The following is a 21557-nucleotide window of genomic DNA, read 5'->3' on the forward strand; positions in this document are numbered from 1 at the left end:
ATCATTTCGTTCTATTTAACTCGCAATATATATATATATATATATATTTTAAAATTTTAACTCATATAAATTAATATATATTTGAATGAGATATCAAAAAGAAAACAATATTTTAATTTTTTTTATTAATAATATTAATCCAAACCCAACTGTAATTAATCCAGTTCTAGATATTTTTCAAATCAAGTCAATATAGATGTAATTTAAATTTGCCTGTTTCTTTTTTACCTATTTTATTCAACTTTATATTAGTTTCATTTGAAATACTTTTTTTAGTTTTTTAGTTATCTAAATCCAGATATAAATAAATAAAATTTTAATTATATGTCTCAGGTTAAATTTAGTTTATAACATTAATGTATTTGAATTTAATTAGATTAATGTATAAAAACATAAATATACCATTATTAATTAACCTTCTTACAATATATTTGTTTTCTTGAAACAAAAAAAAAATCTTAAAACATAATATTAATGCATCATTTCTCTCCTGCCTTAACCACAAAATATAAATAATTAACCAGAGAATTAGTCGGCACTCGGAAAGAGAAACGAAACTCAACATTCTAATAAAAATATATTAAGGGTGAGTTTGATTCAACATTTAATTTTGAGCGTTTAACGTTTGCTTAATAATCTACTATAATAATTTGGTGTAAAAAGCTAACAAAAAATTATAATTAAATATATTTTACATTTAAACGCAATTTTCTTTTTATCTCCTCTCATTTAATTAAATAAATTAGATCAAATGAGCTGTGTATAAGTTGTATCCTATCCAACAGCTAGGAACATAAATTAGGGGACCATTCAAAACATATAATAAATTAACAATCAAAGTGGTATTTTTTTTAAACGAGGAAAGTGTACGTGGATGTGTTAGGTAATATCGTATTGTGCAATAAATAGTATTCATAATGATAAAAAATATATTACTAAACAAATTATCACATCACTGTTATTATTTATTTTAATGTAGAAATATTGCTTTACCCCTCTACATTTTAAGTGAAAATCATATTAGTAAAAGAGAAATGATTAGGTTAGAGAATTTGGTGAGAGAATAACTGGACATAATCTTATTCGTTTAAAAAATCAAATAATTTCTTTTTTTTTTCTCTTTTTCCCATTTTTACATTTTCCAACCAATGAAGGTGATGTCAAGTCAATCCCTCACCAAATTCCCTCTCTCTATCACAACTCTTAGTAAAATTAAGTTTTTTAATATTCACTCTTATTCCTTAAGTTCTTAATAAGGTATTTTCACTATTATTTTAAATATAATCAAATTCCTTAATTCATAACAAAAACACTACAATATTGTTTATTTTGATTAAATTTCAATTTTAAATACAAAAGTAATATTTTAGAAATTAATCGTATACAAGTATCGAATAACTTATTTTTTTTATCAAATATATTTTATTTAAAAAAGACATACAAAATTTTAAAATCTAATGGATGATTATGAAAATGAGAAAGGCCAAAACACAATAATTAATAAGTCTATACAAGAAAACAAAACTTAATGTTTGTAATGAAGAACCGTCTTCCAGAAAAACATAGTCCCTATGTCCCCCAAAATATTGACGTCGTATCTAAAATTAGAGCTCTTGATATCTCAAAGATACATAAAATGAATGTTGTGTTATTGTATTTGTTGGTTGTTTCATCAGTATTTATTATTGGACCTCCAATTTTAATTGTTCCTCTTCTATAATTTTTTGTACAATTGTTTATAAAAACAATAAAATGTTGCGTTTCAATTGATGTTCGGTGTTCTGATTATTTTTTATAATTAGACATATATAGCTCAGAAGTTTTTGTCTTACAAATTAATATCTATATATTAAACTATACATGGCGACTTAATGGTTAAATTTGACTAAATTTTGAACAAATTAAACTTCAATCTAGGCGGCAATGATTATTCATAAAACAACAAAAAAAAGATTGAATCGGGACGGGATTTTTTCAATTAAAAAAATGTAACCTAGGAGAGTAAATACAAATAAAGTTTGAGGGTGAATTAATATATAAAATAACAATAGTATAAGGGCTTATTTGAAAAAGAGTTTTTGTCTCATTTCCAAAACAACTGGCTTGATGATCAAAAGTAAAGTGAGAAAGAGATGGTATATCTTTAATTTGTATTGATGTTATCTCTTCCTTTGCTAGTAAAGTATGTGACATTGCCAAAACCAATGAATGGAGATAGAGTACTCTATCTATCTTCACTTCCATCTGTACCAAAATATATATAGTACATATCTTTTATCCAAAATATACACATCCTTCTTCATTGCATGCATTTCAAACAAAACAAAACAAAATAAAGATTCCAAAATTGAAACATTTATAGTAAATTACACCACTTTAAGAGGAATGGCTAGCTAGCTAGATATAGATGGAGATAATCAGAGAACACCCAAATGGTACTATCATTCATGAACAATATTTTGCAATAATTTACTTGGAGTGTTCACAAATTAATAATATATCTTTTGCCCTCAAACTATCATCAATTGTTCCTTTCCTGATCACCAAACTAATTAACGAATAATATCTTCAAACTATTCCTCCCATTTTTCTATGTTATATCTGAGTGTTTTTTGATACTCGGTCCTAACATTAATTTAAATTTTGTTATTGGATTTTTTTATTATAATTTTGTGATATGAAAGTAATAAAATAATTGTATCCTTTTAAGAGACAATATCTCTCTAAATGGTTCAAGAAAAGGTCTATCACTCTTAATTCTTTTTATCAAACACTTTATTTATAAGTCAACAATGTTCTAGTTTAAATTGTAGTCTTGGTTGTGAGTTGTTATACTAGCATTCTCTAAAAACAATCTTTATCAAAAATGAAACAAAGAAAATGTAAAGTGGTAGGAATTGTAGGAGTTTTCATTTCTCTATCAATACAATGTTACATTAAATATATAAAATAGAAAAGAAAAAAGAAACTAGCAATAGCTCTAGCTAGAGATGTGAAAAAAAAGTAAATTAAGGGGAAATTAACATTAGGCTAATTAATGAGCATAATATGGGGAGGGGAGGGGAGGGGTACATGGAATCATGGATGGATGGTTAGGTATAGCTTTTTCTTGCCACCCTTTTCCTTTTTGTTGCTTTATGTCTTTCTTGGCATACCCTTTTTCCTTTCTTTTTACCCCCTTTTTTTCCTCTCCTTTTCTAATACTGTACCTCCATTTGATCTCTTCACCAGCTAGCTAGCAGTGTATTAATCAATCCAATGCAATTGCAGGTTAATGAGGCTTGATTAATGCTGTAATTAGCTAGCTCTAGTATGGAATGGCCAAAGTGAATTCAAGATTAGGCTTCTTCGGGCTTGTCTCGGAGTTGTTCGATGAACTTCCATCTGATATTCTCTCATAGCTCAAGCAATTTCCATCAACATCAATATCCTTCTGATGATCATTTATAATTTCCCCCAAAATAAGAAAAAATAATTAGTCATGAAATCAAAATGCTTTTTGAAAGAAAAAGGAAGCTTCCAAGAAAATATTTAAAAAATCTCGGGGCCTTGCTACGTGAAATTTTTCAGTATAACCTTTGAAATATTACCCGTCAATAACTTTTCTCAAAGTCATTCATGTTCCCTTTATCTACTTTAATTTTCAACATATATATTCCCTCTTTTTTATATGGGTGGGTGATCGAGGAAAGAAGTTAATTATTTTCTGTCTAAATCATGTATTTTGAAACAAATTAAGAACCCTAAAGTATAATAGAAAATCCAGAGATATAAATTAATAATGTAAATGTACGTGTTAAGTACGTACCTCAAGGAAATGTAAATTAGGAGCAGAATGATCCCTTGATTTGTCGTGCAGCCATGTCTCCATGCTACAAAACAGAGAATATTTTCTATTAGTGGAAGCCATGCAGAATATATGAGAAAGAGATAAATTTTAAAGTAACAAAAAGAAAAGAAACCTATCTTTTATTCACTGTCTTATATAACTTTTTTTTTCCATTATATGTACCACCACCCTTTCAATAAAGTTGATCCCCTCCCATGTGATATAGCACATTCTTTAATTTTATTTTTATTTTTTCAAATAAATTGTTTGTTCTACCATATACACAATATATACATTACTTCCAAAGAGAGCATATATCTTTAATTTGGTGCCAAATTTTCAACAATTCATTCATGGGTCCATATCGATCATAAGACATAGGGAAAAGCTTTGGAATTGAACTTATCCCAATTTGTGGGACCCAATTTATTATTCGAGCCCACAAAATCCCTAAGAAAGAGATATTGGTGTTCATTTTGAGGTTGATTAATTTTGTCATTTGTTTTAACAAATAGTAATAATAATAATTAAAAAATTTATTAGGAGATTATATAATTAGATGATCATGAGAAAAATGCTAGCTAACTAGTTAGCTAGCTAGTTAATTTGTAGAATATTTTAAAGTTCATGTCTTTGTCCCTATTTGAAATAAAAGTCGGTAATTAAATACTTAGGGGTTCATTAAAATGCTACTAAAAAGAGTTCTTAGAAAGCTTTTAATTAAGGAAGAAACAGCTCATAAATGCTAAATTATTTTTAACTGTACAATCTGCTAGAAATAAAGTTACAAGTAGTACAATGAAAGGGATAGATGAAAATGTTTCACTCTTATCAATGTAAGTATTATTTTTGCTTTTTTTTTTGTTTATAAATCTCCTTTATTACTTACTAACTTAAACACTTGAAGCAAAATATTTATTTAATTTTCAAAAATAAATAATATAAAATCATTAAACTTAATCTCTCACCTAGAGGAATTGCTCCAAAGAGCATGACAATCCTTTGGATCTCCTTGTTGAATTGGAAGCTGCTGTTGATGATGATTATGATCAGATATTCTATTTATCTTTTGAACTTCAAATCCATTGCCTTCTGAATTAGTATCTCCAGATGATCCATTTTGATCATACACATCTGATTGACCTAAATCATTAATATAACAAACTAAAATGATTCATGATCTTCTTTTTTACTAGTGTTAAAAAAAGAACATTTTTATTTGTGGACCAACCTGATGAAGCTGCAGCTCGATCTGTTGTCTTAACCGTCCGATACATCTGCAACGAAATTAATACAAATGTATAAGCATTTATATATATAGTAAAAAGGGTACAACATATTTGTGGCATTTTTGAAGAACTAGGGTTAATATATGTATGTAACTATGGTCAGCAAGTTAACCCTAGCTAGAGAAGAAGAGAATGAAAGATATCATTGAGAAATGATGATGTCCTGTACTTTCTTGGACTATTGCTTAATTATTATTATTTTTTTCAAGAAGAAGAAGAAAATGTGTGTTTGAAAAAGAGAGTATAAAGCCGTTTCGACTTGGCTCGGCTCAGCTCCATGGGCTCTGTCTCTGAGGCTCCTCGGGCTTTGTCTTTGTTTGGTTTTATGACACATTACTGATAAGTGTGTCTCTCTGTGGGGTAGTTGAAATTTCTTAATTCCGATCATCTATGGAAGGAGGTCCGAAGAAATGGTTCATTCTTCAAGTTAAAAAGAAACCCTAGCTAGCTAGATATATAGATATCTAGCTACAATTATATTTATGTATTAATAAATAAATAAAAATACTCCTTCTGCCTGAGAGACTTCTGGATAATACAAATGTCAACAAATTAATTAAGTTCAATTTTTATATGTATTCTTTAAATGTTAAAATTATGGATAAATACTACAAGAAAAGAAATTATGAAGAAGAAATTAAAAACATCTCTAATTATAGCATAAAAACATTATGTATTTCGTAGGTACTAAGAAAAAGATAGTAGATTTGGAGAAACTGATGATGATGAGTAGTACCTGGAGATGGGATTTAACATGGGCCAAGGTGAGATCTTTTACATCCATAAGCTCAAGAACTGATTTGGGCGTTGCTCCTACATATGTGATCAATGAATAATATATATCAAGAAATTAGATAGATTAATTTGAGAAAAAAGTTCATATTTTTAATTCAAGATTAGGGAATAATTTCATACTGTCATGGCCGCCAAGAAGCTCCACGGCATGAATGAAACGGGCGTGGAGGGTTGTTGTCCAGCGCATCCTCGGAGCCCGCATGCTGCGCTTGGCCGGAAACCTAGATGGAAGAAATCTGGATCGACTAATTCCTCCTCCCGGAGAATTGGATGAGGGATAGTTAGTGCTGCAATTTGGAATAGTGTTTAATGTATCTAAATTAGTCTGGTGATGAGGATGAGGATGAGGATGATGGTGATGATGATGAGAGCTAAAAGTGTAGGGAAGAGGATGAGAATGGTGAGGAGGGTAGTTTTGGTAAACTGGGATTCCCTTAATGGGTCGACTCAATAACCCATTTTGCTGATAGAGATATTGTTGAAATGAATTAGGGTATAGATTGGCGGCAGTGGCGGTGGCGGTTTGGTGGCGGTTGGAGGTATTTGGGGGACTAGAGAGAGATAGGTCAATGAAAGGGGAGGAGTTTCTTGATGAATGAAGGGCTCTTTTCAAGAATCCCAAATCTAAATCTTCTTGTAAATATTCTTTTGACCTTGTTGTTGAAGTCCAAGCTCCTGATCCTGGTCCTGATCCTGATGATGTGGGTTTAGTGTTTGGAGGACTGATCTGTAGAGACAAGTCTGGTTGAGATGGAAATAGTTCCATCCTTTCTATCTCTTAACCAAACAAGGTTCTGAGAAAGAGAGAAGAGTTATAGAGATTTGGGTTTTTGAAATTTGAGGTTAGAATGAGAGACTTTTGTGTGATGATGATGAAGATTGAAGAAGAAGAACAAGTATATGTGAGAAAATGACACTTGAAACAGATTAAGGAGAGAGAAACAATTAAGGTTCTTATTTCTTATGTGGACGTGGGGGTAGTAGTAGTAATAGAGTAAGAAAGTGAGGAAAAATAAAATAAAATAAAATAAAAACAAAAAGATAAAGGAAAAAGCAATAAAAGAAAGAAAGAGGAGGAAAAGTAAATGAAGTGATGATTCCTCTTTTTTTCTTTTCCCTTCTTGTTTTTGTATAAGTAAAGAAATTAAAAGGTGATTTTAGGGCTTGTTTGATCTTTGGTTATTAGGGTTTTTTCTGGGTTTTGTCCTAAAAAACCTTGTTTGATGAAATTTTAAAAAAACTAGTTTTTAAAGTTAAAAAGTCAAAAATATCCTTTAACTTTAAATATAAATTAATTTTATATAATTAAATAAAGGGTAATTTTGGTATTTAAATATATAAAATGATTGATTAGATAGTTGAAATGATTGATGAAACGATGTTTGAGTTTTAGGATAAAATCCTGAAAAAACCCAAATAACCAGTTCATCAAACAAGCTCTTAGTGTAAGCTTTTTAACCATCTGTCATTTGTGTCCCTCAATTTTTTTAAAAAAATTTACAGTGATTTATTTCTCGGGAAACTAACATGACCCATTCAACAACATAATAGCATTTTTAAATTAAACAAATTCTATAATAATACATAAGTGCATACTAAATTAAAATATCAAGAATCCTTAAAAACAGTTACTTGAATTAAGTTGATTTGCTTTGAAATTAGTATTTATATGATTTTATAAATGATTTTTTCGTTGAATTTAAACTGCACTAATAAGTATGACTTATCTCAATCAAATAAGTATTGATTTATTTATTACTTTCACATATATATATATATATAAAAGGGCTATTTTATTTTGATAAATAGATGAGACGGACTTAACACGTATTTAGGTTTTCAAATAAATAAAACATAATCATATAAAAAACAATTAATAAATACACCAAAATGCAAAGGCACATGATTAACCCAAAATTAGTAGATACCAAATTAATCCACCTCAATAATGTCTATATAAGAGATTCAAGAAAAATAGAATGTCCCCACCCTAACTAGTATATAATATTATTTTTATATAATAAAACTTCTATTAAAATAACAGTGAATAAACATATCCAAATTAACTGGAAAGAAAAATCCAAAAAAGTTAAAATCGATTAATTAATTAAATCTACATTGGTGCCGACCTCCATAATTGTCAATGAAAGCAAATCATTTCCTTATTATTATTTTTGAGGATCCATAAATATATATAGATGTGCAGAAGGTCAGTAATTAGATCAAGCAGGTCTAATTACGTGGCACAATCTCCACCATCTGATCATTGGAAGATAATAAAATATAGATTTCTAGGTCAAACATATTGAGCTATGAAGTACTGTATTAAACTAAACATGTAGAGACACTCAGACACTCTACACTCTAGCTATACCTATAATAAATCTATAAATATTATATATATACACTAAATATCATTTTTATTCATGTCACAATTTCATTTTGACCATTTTATTTTTGATTAATTCTTTATTTTCTGAACTACCGTTTTTAGAAACTGGCCTATATATATACTAGACAAAGCTAGCTAGTTAGCTAAATAAAGTTGAAAACATATAGGATAAGATGAGATATATATATAATAATAAATTGAAGGGAATTTTAAAATGAAGCCTAAATTATCACAAAATATTTAAATTGGATTGCAATGTTCATTTATATCTAAAATGAGACTTCAAGTTTTGAAAGTGTTCAGATTAATACCAAAATATTTAAAATGGTTTTGTTATAGTTTTTCATTCTCCTATAAAGCCGGAAAGTTTATTGGAAGGTCCGCTCAACATGAGTCAATAGTTCGTTAAGGACGGTTTAGAAGATCTTGGCATTAAACATCCGCGTTTTTCAAGTGCACTTTATTTTTATTGGCCAACAAGGCGGGATGCATAAGACATTTAATTGTAAGTCGATGAGAACTTTCAACACCGGGCATGTGTCAGACTCTATACATCTCTATCCATCGTGCTACCAATTAGTAGAGTTTTGTGTTTTTATTAGTAATTAAGCCCTTAAAGTAATAATTTGAATCTTTTATTAAAAATATTATTCATATGGACATTATTTGTAAGAACTTATTTATAAGGTGGAATTTTGAATTGTAAGTATGAAACTTCAACCATCTTAAAGTTATTTAAGATTTTTTTACCAACCAAATGAATGTATGTCTTATTATTTAATATATTATTTTTTCTTAATTAATTTATTACATTTATAAAAATAAAATAATAATTCTTTTCTTTTTTAAATGTTTTTAATTATTTTTGCACATTACATATTATTTTAAGGCATTCAATTGTATTATACAGTTTTAAATATGTATAACTTAGAAAAAGTACTTAAAAAATTCAAATACGTTAAAATTGGTAGACCGTACACAAAGTTAGGTCATTATAAAGTCTTTAAAAAATAAATATATAATTTATCTTTATTCATATTACACATTTTTTTAGTCAACCAAATAAATCTGGACAAAATCTATTTTCTACCTTTATAATATCTTACTAGTTAGAATACACAAATCTCGAAAATAATATTCAACTAAGTAAACAAAACCGTTTTTAAATATTATTTCGATTAAAAACGTAACAAATTAATTAAAAAGACAAATTATACTTTAATATAAGATGAATAACGTTTTGTTTATTTAAGAAAAATATAAAATAACTAAAATTTTAATATTCGAGTTTTATATGAAATAATTCAAAATTTGAACCATATTCAATGAAAATGAACCAAATCCATATATACCTCAAATAACAATTAAACCTTATAATGCAACAATTGATTAGCAAGATGCAATGTCAATAAATTTATCTTCAAGCTATTAATTGCACTTTTTTTAGAACATTAATTTAGAATAATTGATAACTCAGGTTGAATCTTAAATATTGATGTTTTGTCTGAACTTGAAACAATGTAGTTGTGATTTTGCCATTTGCCATCTATTTTTTTTTTCAAAAGTCTTAACATTCACAATTATGTGATTATAAAAAAAGAATCTTGAATTGGACCATGTAATGAGCCAATTAATTTTTTGTACAAATTAGTTAGTCCTTAAAACATGTTAAAAGCTAATTAACCTATAGATCGGACACAAGAAACAAACAAAATTAGAATATTAATAAAAAAAATAAAATAAAATTATGAGTGAATGTGCGTGCCTAGGTTAATTAATTAAAAAATCATCAAATCCTAGAATGCTTGCTTCTAATAACACTAAATAGTGGGATTAATGTCAACTATATATTCCTTGGTAATGCCAAATTCTTGGAGTTTCAAAACCTTGATTATTAATTAAATTGACAGATCGAGAAGATGATTAAATTGGAAGCATCTTCTTTGTTCTGCACAAGAAATAAAATAAATAAATAAATAAATAAATATGAGACATGGTTTCAGCTTCCCTAGACATTAATTAGTGGCTATAAATAACGTGTGACATCAATAAGGAATCTTACATTATTATTAATTACATAATTTGATTATAATTTGGTACCTGGCTAGCTAGGGTTTACTAACAATGACAAAACTTTTGCTTCATTAAATTTTCATGAATTTCTTTCGTTTCTATTCATCCCTCCCCTTTTTCTTTAATTTTGAGAAAACTCAAATCATGCATGTATATATTAATGTCAAGTAATTAATATGATTGGTTCAAGATGAGTGATAAATTATTGAAAATTTTATTTGGGTGAGTCTCAATAAAATCGATATAATTAAGACGGGAGATGAATTATCATGTTATCTCTACGAAGAAATCTTTTTTTTTAATGTGAAAATTTCCGTTAACAGTACGTTGAAAAAATGTTATTTTTATTATATTTAAAGAATAATTCACAAAATACTAAGAAAGTGACAAAAAAAAAATCTCACAATTAATAAACAATCAATTGAACCTTATATGATTAATTAAATATAACGACGTAACTGGCAAGAGAGATAAAAAAAATTCAAAATGTCACCCTTTCGATCGTTTTCCAAAGAAAGTCACCTCATCAAGTAATTCGATAGCTCGGGAATGAAAACAAAGAATCTCAAGAACCATTAATTGTATTATGATATTATCTAAGATTCGTTTTGAAAAGTCTGTAGAATTCGTTGGAAAACTCATAAGTCTCCTCTCCTTTTTTAAAACTTTGTGCACGTTAAATCTTTGTTTTATTAGTTTACGTTCTTTTTCTCTTTATTGTCTTTCAAATTTTATTTTTGTGTGTCATGCTTTGTTTCGTTATGTGCTTATACGATTATAAATTTTTATATTCCTAGACAATTTTAAAATGAAGGTATCAGCAAATCAAAATAGCAGGTAAGAGGAGTACCGATCATTTTGAAGTAAATTAGAGCCATTGTTTATAACTAATAAATTATAAGTTGTAACAACATATATATTTGAATATATGTAGGTAATAGTTAATTAATTATAAGATAAGATTATAAATTAATTAATGTTTCAGCAGGACGCAATTATGTCGTAGGAGTGTTTCCTAATGTCAGTTCTCACATTAATGATGTTAACTATTCAAGGTCAAATCTTTTTATTTTTATTATTATTATTATTATTCTTACTTAAATTTGTCAAATTAAATTAATTAATAGGATGTCAGGGCAGATCACGTGACCTCATGAGTTTAAAAAGCCAACAACAGGATATTACGTGACTAAATAAATTTAACATGCGAACGAAGTGTTACACAAAATTTAGGATATATAAAATATGATTCCACGTTTCCTTTTTTTATGTTTATTAATTAATGTTTTTTTATCTTAGATTTAGATTGCAATATTGTTTTTAATTATATATACCAATAATATGTAATATATTATTTTTATTTATACATCACCAAGTTGCAAAGAATTATGGGAAAAACAAGAATGGTTAAAAATAGGAAGATAAATTGAAGTATTTATTTTGATAAAACTTGATAATATATATAATTATAATGATAGGACATAGTTTGGCATTTGATAAATGCACATGGGTCTAGATGTTTTTCAGGACATTTCAATTTAGTCCCACCAAACATGAATGCATACAAACTGACCCTTTTTTAAAAGATGGACCCCAAGAACTTTAAATATATATATATAATTCAATTATGAGGGGATTTATTTTAAAATTTTAAAGACTGTTTTCTGTTGCCTTCCTACAAATAATTGAACATGGAATATAGATGTGAACAGATGAAATAAATTGTGCATATCTACTGTTTGCATGATTTATAAGATTTGTTGTGGGTATGTATGTTTGATATCATTCATTCAAATTATTGGTTAATTTCCTTTCCTTTCCTTTTGCTTTTCCATTAAACAACTAATAATATTTGAGAGGTTGGATTATGAAATGTGAATCCGATCAATTTAAGTCAACATATATAATTACCATAAATATCACAAAATTAAGGGTATCCGATCTATACTAAGAACGTCTTAAATTAAAATATGAATCATGATGTTTCGAGCTAGATTTGAAGAAAAACATATATACAGATCATCATTAATGTACGAGCAAGAGAGATTAATTTTCTTATAAAATTTCTTGATGGGTGTTTGTGGGGTCTTAAAGGAAGTTATTATTTTAGCTAGCTAGGGTGAATGGTGTGGGGTTTGGAAAAGAAGAAAAATGGTGGTTGGTTCAATTCCACTTGTTGGGTCACTTCAAATACGTATCTCAATCTTAAATCATTCACCACATATTTCATTTATTTATTATTTTATTCTAGACTTAATAGTTTATTCTTGATTATTTTCAATAAAAGTTATTTGATTTCTTAAATGATTGAGTGGGTAGTCGAGTACAGATATGGTTGAAATAGTATAGGGATTCATAATATGAGACTTCAAAGAAAATTTGCAATAGTTAACTCAACCGACATCATTTGGAAAGTCTTGGCCACCAGAAAAAAAAATAAACTCACATGGGTATAGTATTAGTGAACCATACATGATAATCACATGTGGTTTGATTAATTTTCATACCAAACCCCATTAATCAATATTCATTAGAATTATAATTGTGAATTGTATAACATATACCTTGATATTGATGGTTCCATCTCAAGATCATACTTAGAGAAGGCACAACAATAATATTGTCAATAATTAGGTTTTAAAAGTCATATTTTGTGTCTTCATAAAGGTACTAGAAAATGAATTAATTAGGTGATATCTACCATACAAATGGGAGAGAATTTCATAGTTTTTGACAGAGGTAAGTAAGTCTCCTGTGGAGCCAATAATAATAATGTCAAATGTTAGGTTTATGTCCCATCCTCTTATATAGTAAGTATGTGCAGGAGTAAATCTTTTAATACATGATAATCAAATTCACTGACTTGAAATGACACTCTCCATGTTTTTTTCATTCTTAACCAAGGAAGAAAAACATTTAGTTAAAAACTAGCTTAACAACATTAAAAAAAATGTTCAACATAGTTATTCCAATCAAGATAAGATTGGGAAAATGGTTTAGGATAATTGATAGTACACTTTATTATATTCTCCAACATATCTGAGATATTGAATTCTACAAAGATGTGAATGTTTTCCTCTATGAGCAAAGAAATTGCAATAACATATGAGGAAATAAATAAAGGCAACACACTTAAAGTGGAAAATGCCTCTTTTTAGCTGTCATAGTTTTTGACAAAGGCAATGCACATATATCCTATTATTCTATTCTAGGAGCCCAAAGTAATGAAAAGGGACAAAAAAATCACAAAAGTTGAGACATGATGAATCTTTTCAAAGACCTATGACATGCAATTGGAAGAAACCCATGCACCCATTATAACCCATTCAAAATACCCAAAAGAAAAATGAAAAAAGAAAAAACTCATATATCAAAGGAAATATTGAACAAAAACTAAGATATTTCCATTGGTTAATTTTGTTTTCCTTCTATTCAAATAGTTCAAGGGCAAGCAACCGTTTGCTACAAAAAGAATGAACATTAGTAGAGGCATCTTCAAGACTTGAATAAACAAATTTACATTGAGCTTGAGAAACACCCCACAAAGAATCAAGGGCATGCAAATAAAGAATGTATTTAATCAATTTCTTTACTTACAATTGTGTTAATGATCAATGATTTGCTTTGCCTTGCCACTGCCTCCCCCAAATGAATAATTTCCTTTTAGCTGTTAGGACCCTTCTTAAGCTCAAAAGGGCAGTGTTAGATCAGACAGATAGATGTGTCAGATTAGTTCCTAAAAATCTTAAGACCCAAAAGATGGGAGACCCCTCACTTTGAGGCGCTTCGGTGGTCCAATCTCGACAGTTGGCTCTCTTATCATGTTTCCCAAGTCTTTCTTGAACAACCTGCTATTGTCTATCCTGGGGGGTTCCATGAATGTAGTCTCGTGTTCTTCTTTCGGTCTCTTTAACTTTATTGAGATTGGAGGTCTACCAACCATATCCCGGGAAACACTATTGAGGCATGCTCTAGAACTGCTTAACCCACAGTCATTTGTTATTATCGAGCTTTCGATACATTTTGGCTTCTCAAATCTTGCCTCTGATCTTTTTAGTCTTCTTATACCCTATACTTGTTTGATGAAAAAATTGGTTAAATGACTAAAATATACTCTGTATTCAATATTCTAAAATCTTATAAAAAAAATAAGGGTATTAAGTATTTTTTTTTACGATGAGTTGATTGATGAAACAATCGATCCAACTTGCACTAAATATCCATCCCCATATCACTTCTATAAGATGACATGTTATGACCTTTAATTTGATTCATATGAAGTTTACAGTCTAAAAATGCTTATTTAGTTAGTTTTTGTTTTTTATTGAATCAAAATTTTAATATTTTTAAATAACTAAATCACATAAAATGTAATCAAAATCTTTAACGAACGTACCTGATGATGGAATTTTGTGAGAGAATCGTTATCACTTCTCTGCTCCAGTTTCAGCGAGGAACGGCGTTTAACCCTGAATATCTCTGAGTCAGACTCATCACTCTCTGGATATTTTGCACCATTCTTAATCTCCGAACCTCCATAACATTGTTGATAACCAACTGATTGTGAAGATGCACCACTCCTTTGCAAGTTTTCCAAGTTGATATCACAATAAGGAGAATATCCATCCTCTTCAGCTTTGGGGAATTTGCTCAATAAATCAAAATAATCATCACTATTTCTATATGGCGGTTGAATATCAGATATCACATCATCTTCCAGTTCAAACTTCTTGGCAGCATCTTCCATTTCGATGATATCATCCCTCAGATATAGAGTAAGCTTGTTTCCACATTGACAGGTAGATGCCGCTGGATAACACATGATTATGATTAGTAAAAGCAACACTAACAAAAAAGACTAATTTAAAAATAGAGCAATAAAGAAAGAGTGTCTACATACAATGACGAAGGCACACTGGAAGCAAACAACTACTGCAGTCGAGAAATGCTACGTAACAATCACGTTTGCACAAGTTACATAAAACAGTTCCGTGGGAAATTGTGGAAACATCCATGTAAGAGCCTGATTTCATAAGACACCATCGAGATCGATGCTGGAATCTCATCAACCTTACGAACGAAACTTTAATGACTTGATGATATATCAAATCCATAGATGATGATATAGGATCTTTGTGTGCCAAACTAGTATGAAGCAGCATAGCCTCCTTGCATAGTAGTTCATCGTGAGGGAGGAGAGGTATCCTGTTAAGAAGAGCATAACGCCTGCTAGCAACTGATCCTAAGGGGAACCAATCACCCATTGCAAAATTTACAGCTTCACCACAATTAAACCCTAGGATGCAAAAAAATAATTTGTAAATCACAAGAATTAAAATGTAAATTATGAAAGAAAATGGTGAACATTTCAGGACAAACATGATAGCAGTTTTTATTTTCTAGATTTTTTTTTCATGGAGTAATCGAACTTGAGACCTCACTACTTGAGCTACCCTGGGTGGGCCATGCACGTTTCATATCCTATGTCATTGCTAATACACAAAATAAGCATCTTACCATGACTAAATCCTGCATGGTAAGCTCTAGGGAAGGTAACTACAAATTCGCCAGGCTTTTGTACAGCCTTGTAGACAGGAACATTGTGTTCCCACAAAATATTTGGAGGGAATAATGTTGTTTTCCCCAAGAGAACATCAAATGCTCCATCCTCCCCATCAGATGACAGAATTTCGCGGCTATAAACATGCTCCTTCACCACCTTTTCAAAATTTAATGCCATGTGACCAGGAACACCATACCAAGTTTTTGCTGCCCCACAATGATGATAATTGATACTGCAAATATGTGAAATAACATGTATAAGTAAAAAGATTTTTTCAGCAACATCAAGTTCTAAGCAGGCTGTCATGTGCGAACAACTTCTACCTATACAAGTAATGATCCTCTACGTGCCAGGCAAACATACTGAATATCATTCCAATATAGAGCATCGGTTCAGTAACTCCCTAAAAATAAACCAAATACCAATTGAGAAGGTTGTGTATATGACAAGTAAAGGGAACCTAAACCAAACGTACAAGAGAAACAATTTACCGGAATTGTTGTTTCTAGCAGACGTAGGATAGATTTTGGAAGCCGAGAAAGTTTCTAAAATCATAAAACAATTCATTAGAAGGTTAACACCATACCCTTGAAAAGATGGTGTAATAAGTTATATGTTATGGGAAAAGGCACCAACAGTAATTTTCAAAAAAATTCCATTCATGTATGCCACTAGAAACAATTTAAACTCATGAATATAGAAGAAAATAGAAAAGGGCACATAAGCGTTTAAGGTCTGAAAATAAACAAGTATTCAAGTTTAGTTGATAGTTTATAGGAAATTATGAGAGAACATATATTTTTAGATAAAATCCATTATTAATATCAAGAACAAAGAAAAGAAAACACATACACTTCTGGTACGTAATGAGAGTATTTAATTAAAAAGAAAAGGGAAAAGAGGAAAATAAATATTAATATAGGTGATGAAGAAGTGAAATATGTATCCATCCTAGCATAGAGAAAAAAGAGGACAAATCTCACATTTGCAGTTTCGTACATTTTTTTTAGGAAACAGGTAGAAAGTCTAGCATTCTGGGTGACACAGAACACATCAATAAAATAAAATTCTGCACGTATTAGGACAAAGGGAAATAAGCCATTTAGATTGGGCATCCCTATCAATTATTTCCAGGTTATGTCATGGTTGCATTAAGATAATGAAAAGATAACAGTAGAAATTGTTTTTGTTTCTTTGGGATTGAGAAGGCATAGAAATGCCCACCTTCAGATTCCATTTGCTTTTGCCAAGCTGATCACTAGGAGAAGATGAAAAGGCACTGCCATCAACATCACAGGCATATTCAACACTTTCCGTCTTCCCACAACATATTTCATGCCAGAACTCTTTTTCCATATAACTGTTTGGAAGGCCTCCAGCACTACAGTACCTACGAGCAAAAAACTTGTTCGCCATCTTCTCGAAATCTCGAAAGGAGTAACTTCTGAAAAAATACAGCATATTAAGAACTGAATAAGGCAATAACTTCATATCTTATTTGGCATGAAACACACCTTCCACTCATGAAGAAAGTAACCTTGTCATCAGTATCCCATTCAGCCAGACGAAGAGGTTGCACTCTGGTTGTAAATCTAAAACCAACTTTCTCTTTCATTAGTACCATACCAGCAGGCACAGAAGCACTGAATGGGCAAACGATCTTGCATATACCTGTCAGGTAAGAGCATTAGTAAGAAAGAGAATTCATCAAATTATTTCATATGCACTCTAGATCAATGATGTTATAATATCTTGATACTATCACATTTTCACAAATAGGACAAAATATCTGTAGATAGGGGGAAAACTTAGAACGTCTTATACCAAAATTTATAAAATTTCTCTAATAAAAAGCAAAGGGCTTCCTCCATTGAATTGAAACTTGACCAAAGAAATAATGGGGGAAAAAGAGAACACTATAGTCCACCAGCCAAAAGTAGTATCAGGTGCAAATGCATACAAAAATAGTAAATCAATGATTGTCTATAGGGGAAAGTTAAAAAGAATTCCACTATAGTCCACCAATCAAAAGTACCAAGTATGATTGCATACAAAAAAAACTATACCAAATATTGTCATGGCAGTAGCCTAGGACATTCATTGTGGCAAAATATGTCCATTTTCTGATACTAAGAACAGATTAACATGATATGAGACTCAACACTTTGCATGGGATGAACTTGCACCAACCACCTTCCAAATAAAAAGTAAGCACCTAGAGACCAATTTAACTTTAAACATATCCAGTTATATGAAAGGGGACTGTCTTGATCCAGTCAGTTTACTCAATTTCTCTCTGAGAAAAACAAAAAACATACGGGATACTATTCAATTGCAGAAGAGATGGCTTGATAAACTACAATCCCTTATTTCATTAGAAACTTCCAAAATGAAGAGCATTATTGGTGCTACAACATACATCATATTCGTTAGAATTAGACAAGATTATCAGTGTCATGTCAAGCTGCTTTTATAAATTCCCGTTTCTAGGAAAATCGAAGGAACAAGATATTACACACTTAAAGAAGAGGTAGCCTAAAGGCCATACCTAGTGATAATGACAAATGTTCATTAGTTATCTATCTGCTTGGTTGGTCACCAAGTAAAACCAGTATAGCGGCCTCTCCTAAGAAACACGACAGGGTAAGTCTCAAGAAATTAGGGCATTCCCTATGTCTGTTATTATGTTGGATATGACACTTGTTTAAGAAGAGGTGGTCTAATGATCAAAGCATCTTCATCAAAACTTTGAAAACAATTAGTAAAAATGGTTCTACACTTGTGTAAATTGGATAATAATGCCACCACTGTAAACGAAATATGAGCAGAATTTTGTATCATAATCATTCAAAAGGGTTGTTTCTCAAAATATACATTCAGCACTTTTTACATAATTCACATGTATGATATCTTTCTCTTTCATGGTTTAACATAAAATCCTGAGAGTCCAGCTGTATTAACAAAATGGTGGCTTGTGTCACTTTTAAAGTATAATTACAAACATGAATAAAAAAACATGTGAGAAAAAGGACATACCAAATCTAGAGGCCTCAGGAGATATCTTTTGCAAATAGACCAAGGGATCTTGAAATTCCTCTTTACTTGGATAGTAGACAGGACACTCTGGAATTTTTTCCGTCCATTCAAGATCATCTAGGTCAAATTTAGAAACCCCACGCTTGATAAATACATGTTTATCATTTGAAGCTCCCGTTGATTGAGAAAATATGTCTGCACTTTTATGTAATCTTACACCACATGGAGAAGGACCCCTTAAGGCATCACCTCCACTTCGATTCATAATGTTTCTGACACATATAGTATCAGTTGAACACCCTGATTTCAATCGCTGAAGCCTTATACACTTTTAATATTATAATCTAGCTTCTCGGGACAAACAGGCTTTTCCTTCAACCTGGAAAAAGAAATCATTCAGATGATTGTACACATCAATCATGATGTATTCCTGTATGAAATTTATATGTTTTATCTGGAAATCACACCAGGGATCCTTTCATGTACAAAAGTGGACAAAGAGGTAGCTACTTCTAACAGATGGAGAATACAGAGCAGCAGAATTATCATGTACTACTCATTGAAAGATATGTTAAAATAGCAACTAGAAGATAGAAATGCTTGCAAAAACTTGTTGAACAAGTTGCTTCTTTCAAATAATGCTATACATGCAAACTGGAAAAGGATTAGTTTGCAAAGCTGCATTTGAGCATTATCCATGCTTTTATGCATTGAGGCCTGCAACCTATTGAAGTTAATAGATGAACAAGAATGTAACAAAATCTAACTTATATCTTCAATGAACATAGCGCAGTAATGTTGCAACCACTCTGATTCCCTGTCACTGAAACAGAAGATACCCCTCTGGTCCCTTTATATTTCCAAACCTGACATTCTTAGTCCCACACTTGACTGGTCAAATATCTTAGTTAATTTCTATGCTCTCATAACATGCATCCCAAAATAGTATGTCCAGCATTTACTACAAAGCTTCACAGCCACTACTGATGCAAATGGGCCCAGTAGAAACAGACCTTGTATAGAATCTACCAAGTGGAAGATGATCAACTTTGGCTAAATTTAAACAAAACAATACTCATAGATGATATTGCTAGTTACTGCTACAAGAAGGAGAACTATAGGCAATGATATGTCGATATATATTGTAAAACAGTTTTCAAAATATGCCTTTTTTTTAAAAAAAACATAGTTATGGGTGTCAAAAGGAGATGATGTTCATCGAAGACCAATCAGATGGAAGGATTGAATAAGTGTTACAGAAAGGAGCAATGCACAAACTGTTAATAAACAAAATAATACTATTCTTTTTTGGCACATCACCAAGACATTCAAGATATGAATTGGTCAACCATAAATAAAATGAGGGATCACATGTGTCCTCTAGATAAATAAGATCAAGTACCTACTTCCATGAATTGGTCAACCATAAATAATTTACACTGGAAAAGATATGAGAAAATTCAAGACAATCTAAACTCTAAGGTAGTCAACCATTCCCCAAAAGTTTTACACAGAGTCATCCAGACTGAGAATATGGCAAAGCATAAACAGGCAATTAAGAGAAATAGTAAACAAAACTATTCATGGCTGATGGCACACGAAATATTAAAAAGAACCCCGAAATGTTTTCCAATAATGAAAAGAAACATAGAATCTGCTTCTTCTTTTTCGAAACTATGCATGCAGTGAAATATACTGTATCAATACAAATAATCCAGAAACATAGGAAAAAAGCAGAACAGAACAAGCAGATTTGCATGTTAAATGTGAAGCGGCGTTTCTGAAAAGCGTCAAATCAGCTGTTGGATGAGTATTTCCAGATCCAAAGCCACAATGAGATGAATGTCCAGAAGTCATAAAGAGATGATACAGGTTAAACGAAGAAATTGTAAAGGAAAAATCAAAAGTGAAGTTCGTAGCATTAGTAACGGAAGAGAGAAGACAAATGTTATCAAGAATTAAGCGAATCATATACCATTTCATGCCGGAATGCTTCTCCGGACGCCTCCATCTTCTCTCTCAAACCACAAACAAACCAAACCCTAGAGGACAGCTTCTAGACAGAAAGTAGGTGAAAGAAGCCTTCAGATCCACCGCATTATCCTCAACAGCCGGCCGGCGAGTAGTTGGAGAGAGAGAGAGAGAGAGATGAAAGAAGGCGGGGGAGGGAGATGAACAGTACACGAAGTCCACAAGTATGGCTTTTTAGAAAACGGAAAAAGGAAAGAAATAAAGGATAATTTATATTTTTATAGACAATAATAATATTTACCTTTTTTTATTTTAATAAAATTAAAATATATTTAATAGTGAAGAAACGAAAGAAGCGTGAAGTAAAGTGGTTGTTGATAGGTTGGTTCAACCAAACGCCTTGCCGGGCCAGAACGCGTACTCTTTACCCTTCCTTTCAAACGTTACTTTTTTCATTTTTATTGGATTTTTTTTTAATTATATGGTTTTTTACTTAAAAAATAAAATAAAACTAGATCAAACAAAGTTTATAGGAAATTTTATACAAATCTCAAATAATCCGAGGCAATCTTGTGTTATTTGAAGAATCGTTACTTTATTTTAAAAGAA

General features: G+C 30.5%; 2 protein-coding genes across 2 annotated transcripts; both read right to left on the bottom strand.

The window, feature by feature from the left end:
* Nucleotides 1–2891: 2891 nt before the first annotated feature.
* Nucleotides 2892–6899, bottom strand: LOC124945880 (probable transcription factor KAN2). The gene is made up of 6 exons (XM_047486400.1): nt 6034–6899; nt 5855–5931; nt 5061–5106; nt 4798–4972; nt 3809–3872; nt 2892–3433 (listed from the first exon to the last, which is right to left on the bottom strand). The coding sequence occupies exons 1-6, from the start codon at nt 6677–6679 to the stop codon at nt 3308–3310; spliced, it is 1134 nt and encodes a 377-aa protein (XP_047342356.1). The 5' UTR covers nt 6680–6899; the 3' UTR covers nt 2892–3307.
* Nucleotides 6900–13720: 6821 nt separating this feature from the next.
* Nucleotides 13721–21155, bottom strand: LOC124910558 (lysine-specific demethylase JMJ706). The gene is made up of 10 exons (XM_047451225.1): nt 20953–21155; nt 18978–19356; nt 17456–17612; nt 17166–17385; nt 16433–16486; nt 16265–16344; nt 15896–16173; nt 15279–15674; nt 14775–15187; nt 13721–14447 (listed from the first exon to the last, which is right to left on the bottom strand). The coding sequence occupies exons 2-10, from the start codon at nt 19240–19242 to the stop codon at nt 14124–14126; spliced, it is 2187 nt and encodes a 728-aa protein (XP_047307181.1). The 5' UTR covers nt 19243–19356; nt 20953–21155; the 3' UTR covers nt 13721–14123.
* Nucleotides 21156–21557: the final 402 nt, after the last annotated feature.

Source organism: Impatiens glandulifera, chromosome 7 (assembly GCF_907164915.1).
Source record: "Impatiens glandulifera chromosome 7, dImpGla2.1, whole genome shotgun sequence".
In the NCBI taxonomy this organism is placed as follows: domain Eukaryota; kingdom Viridiplantae; phylum Streptophyta; class Magnoliopsida; order Ericales; family Balsaminaceae; genus Impatiens; species Impatiens glandulifera.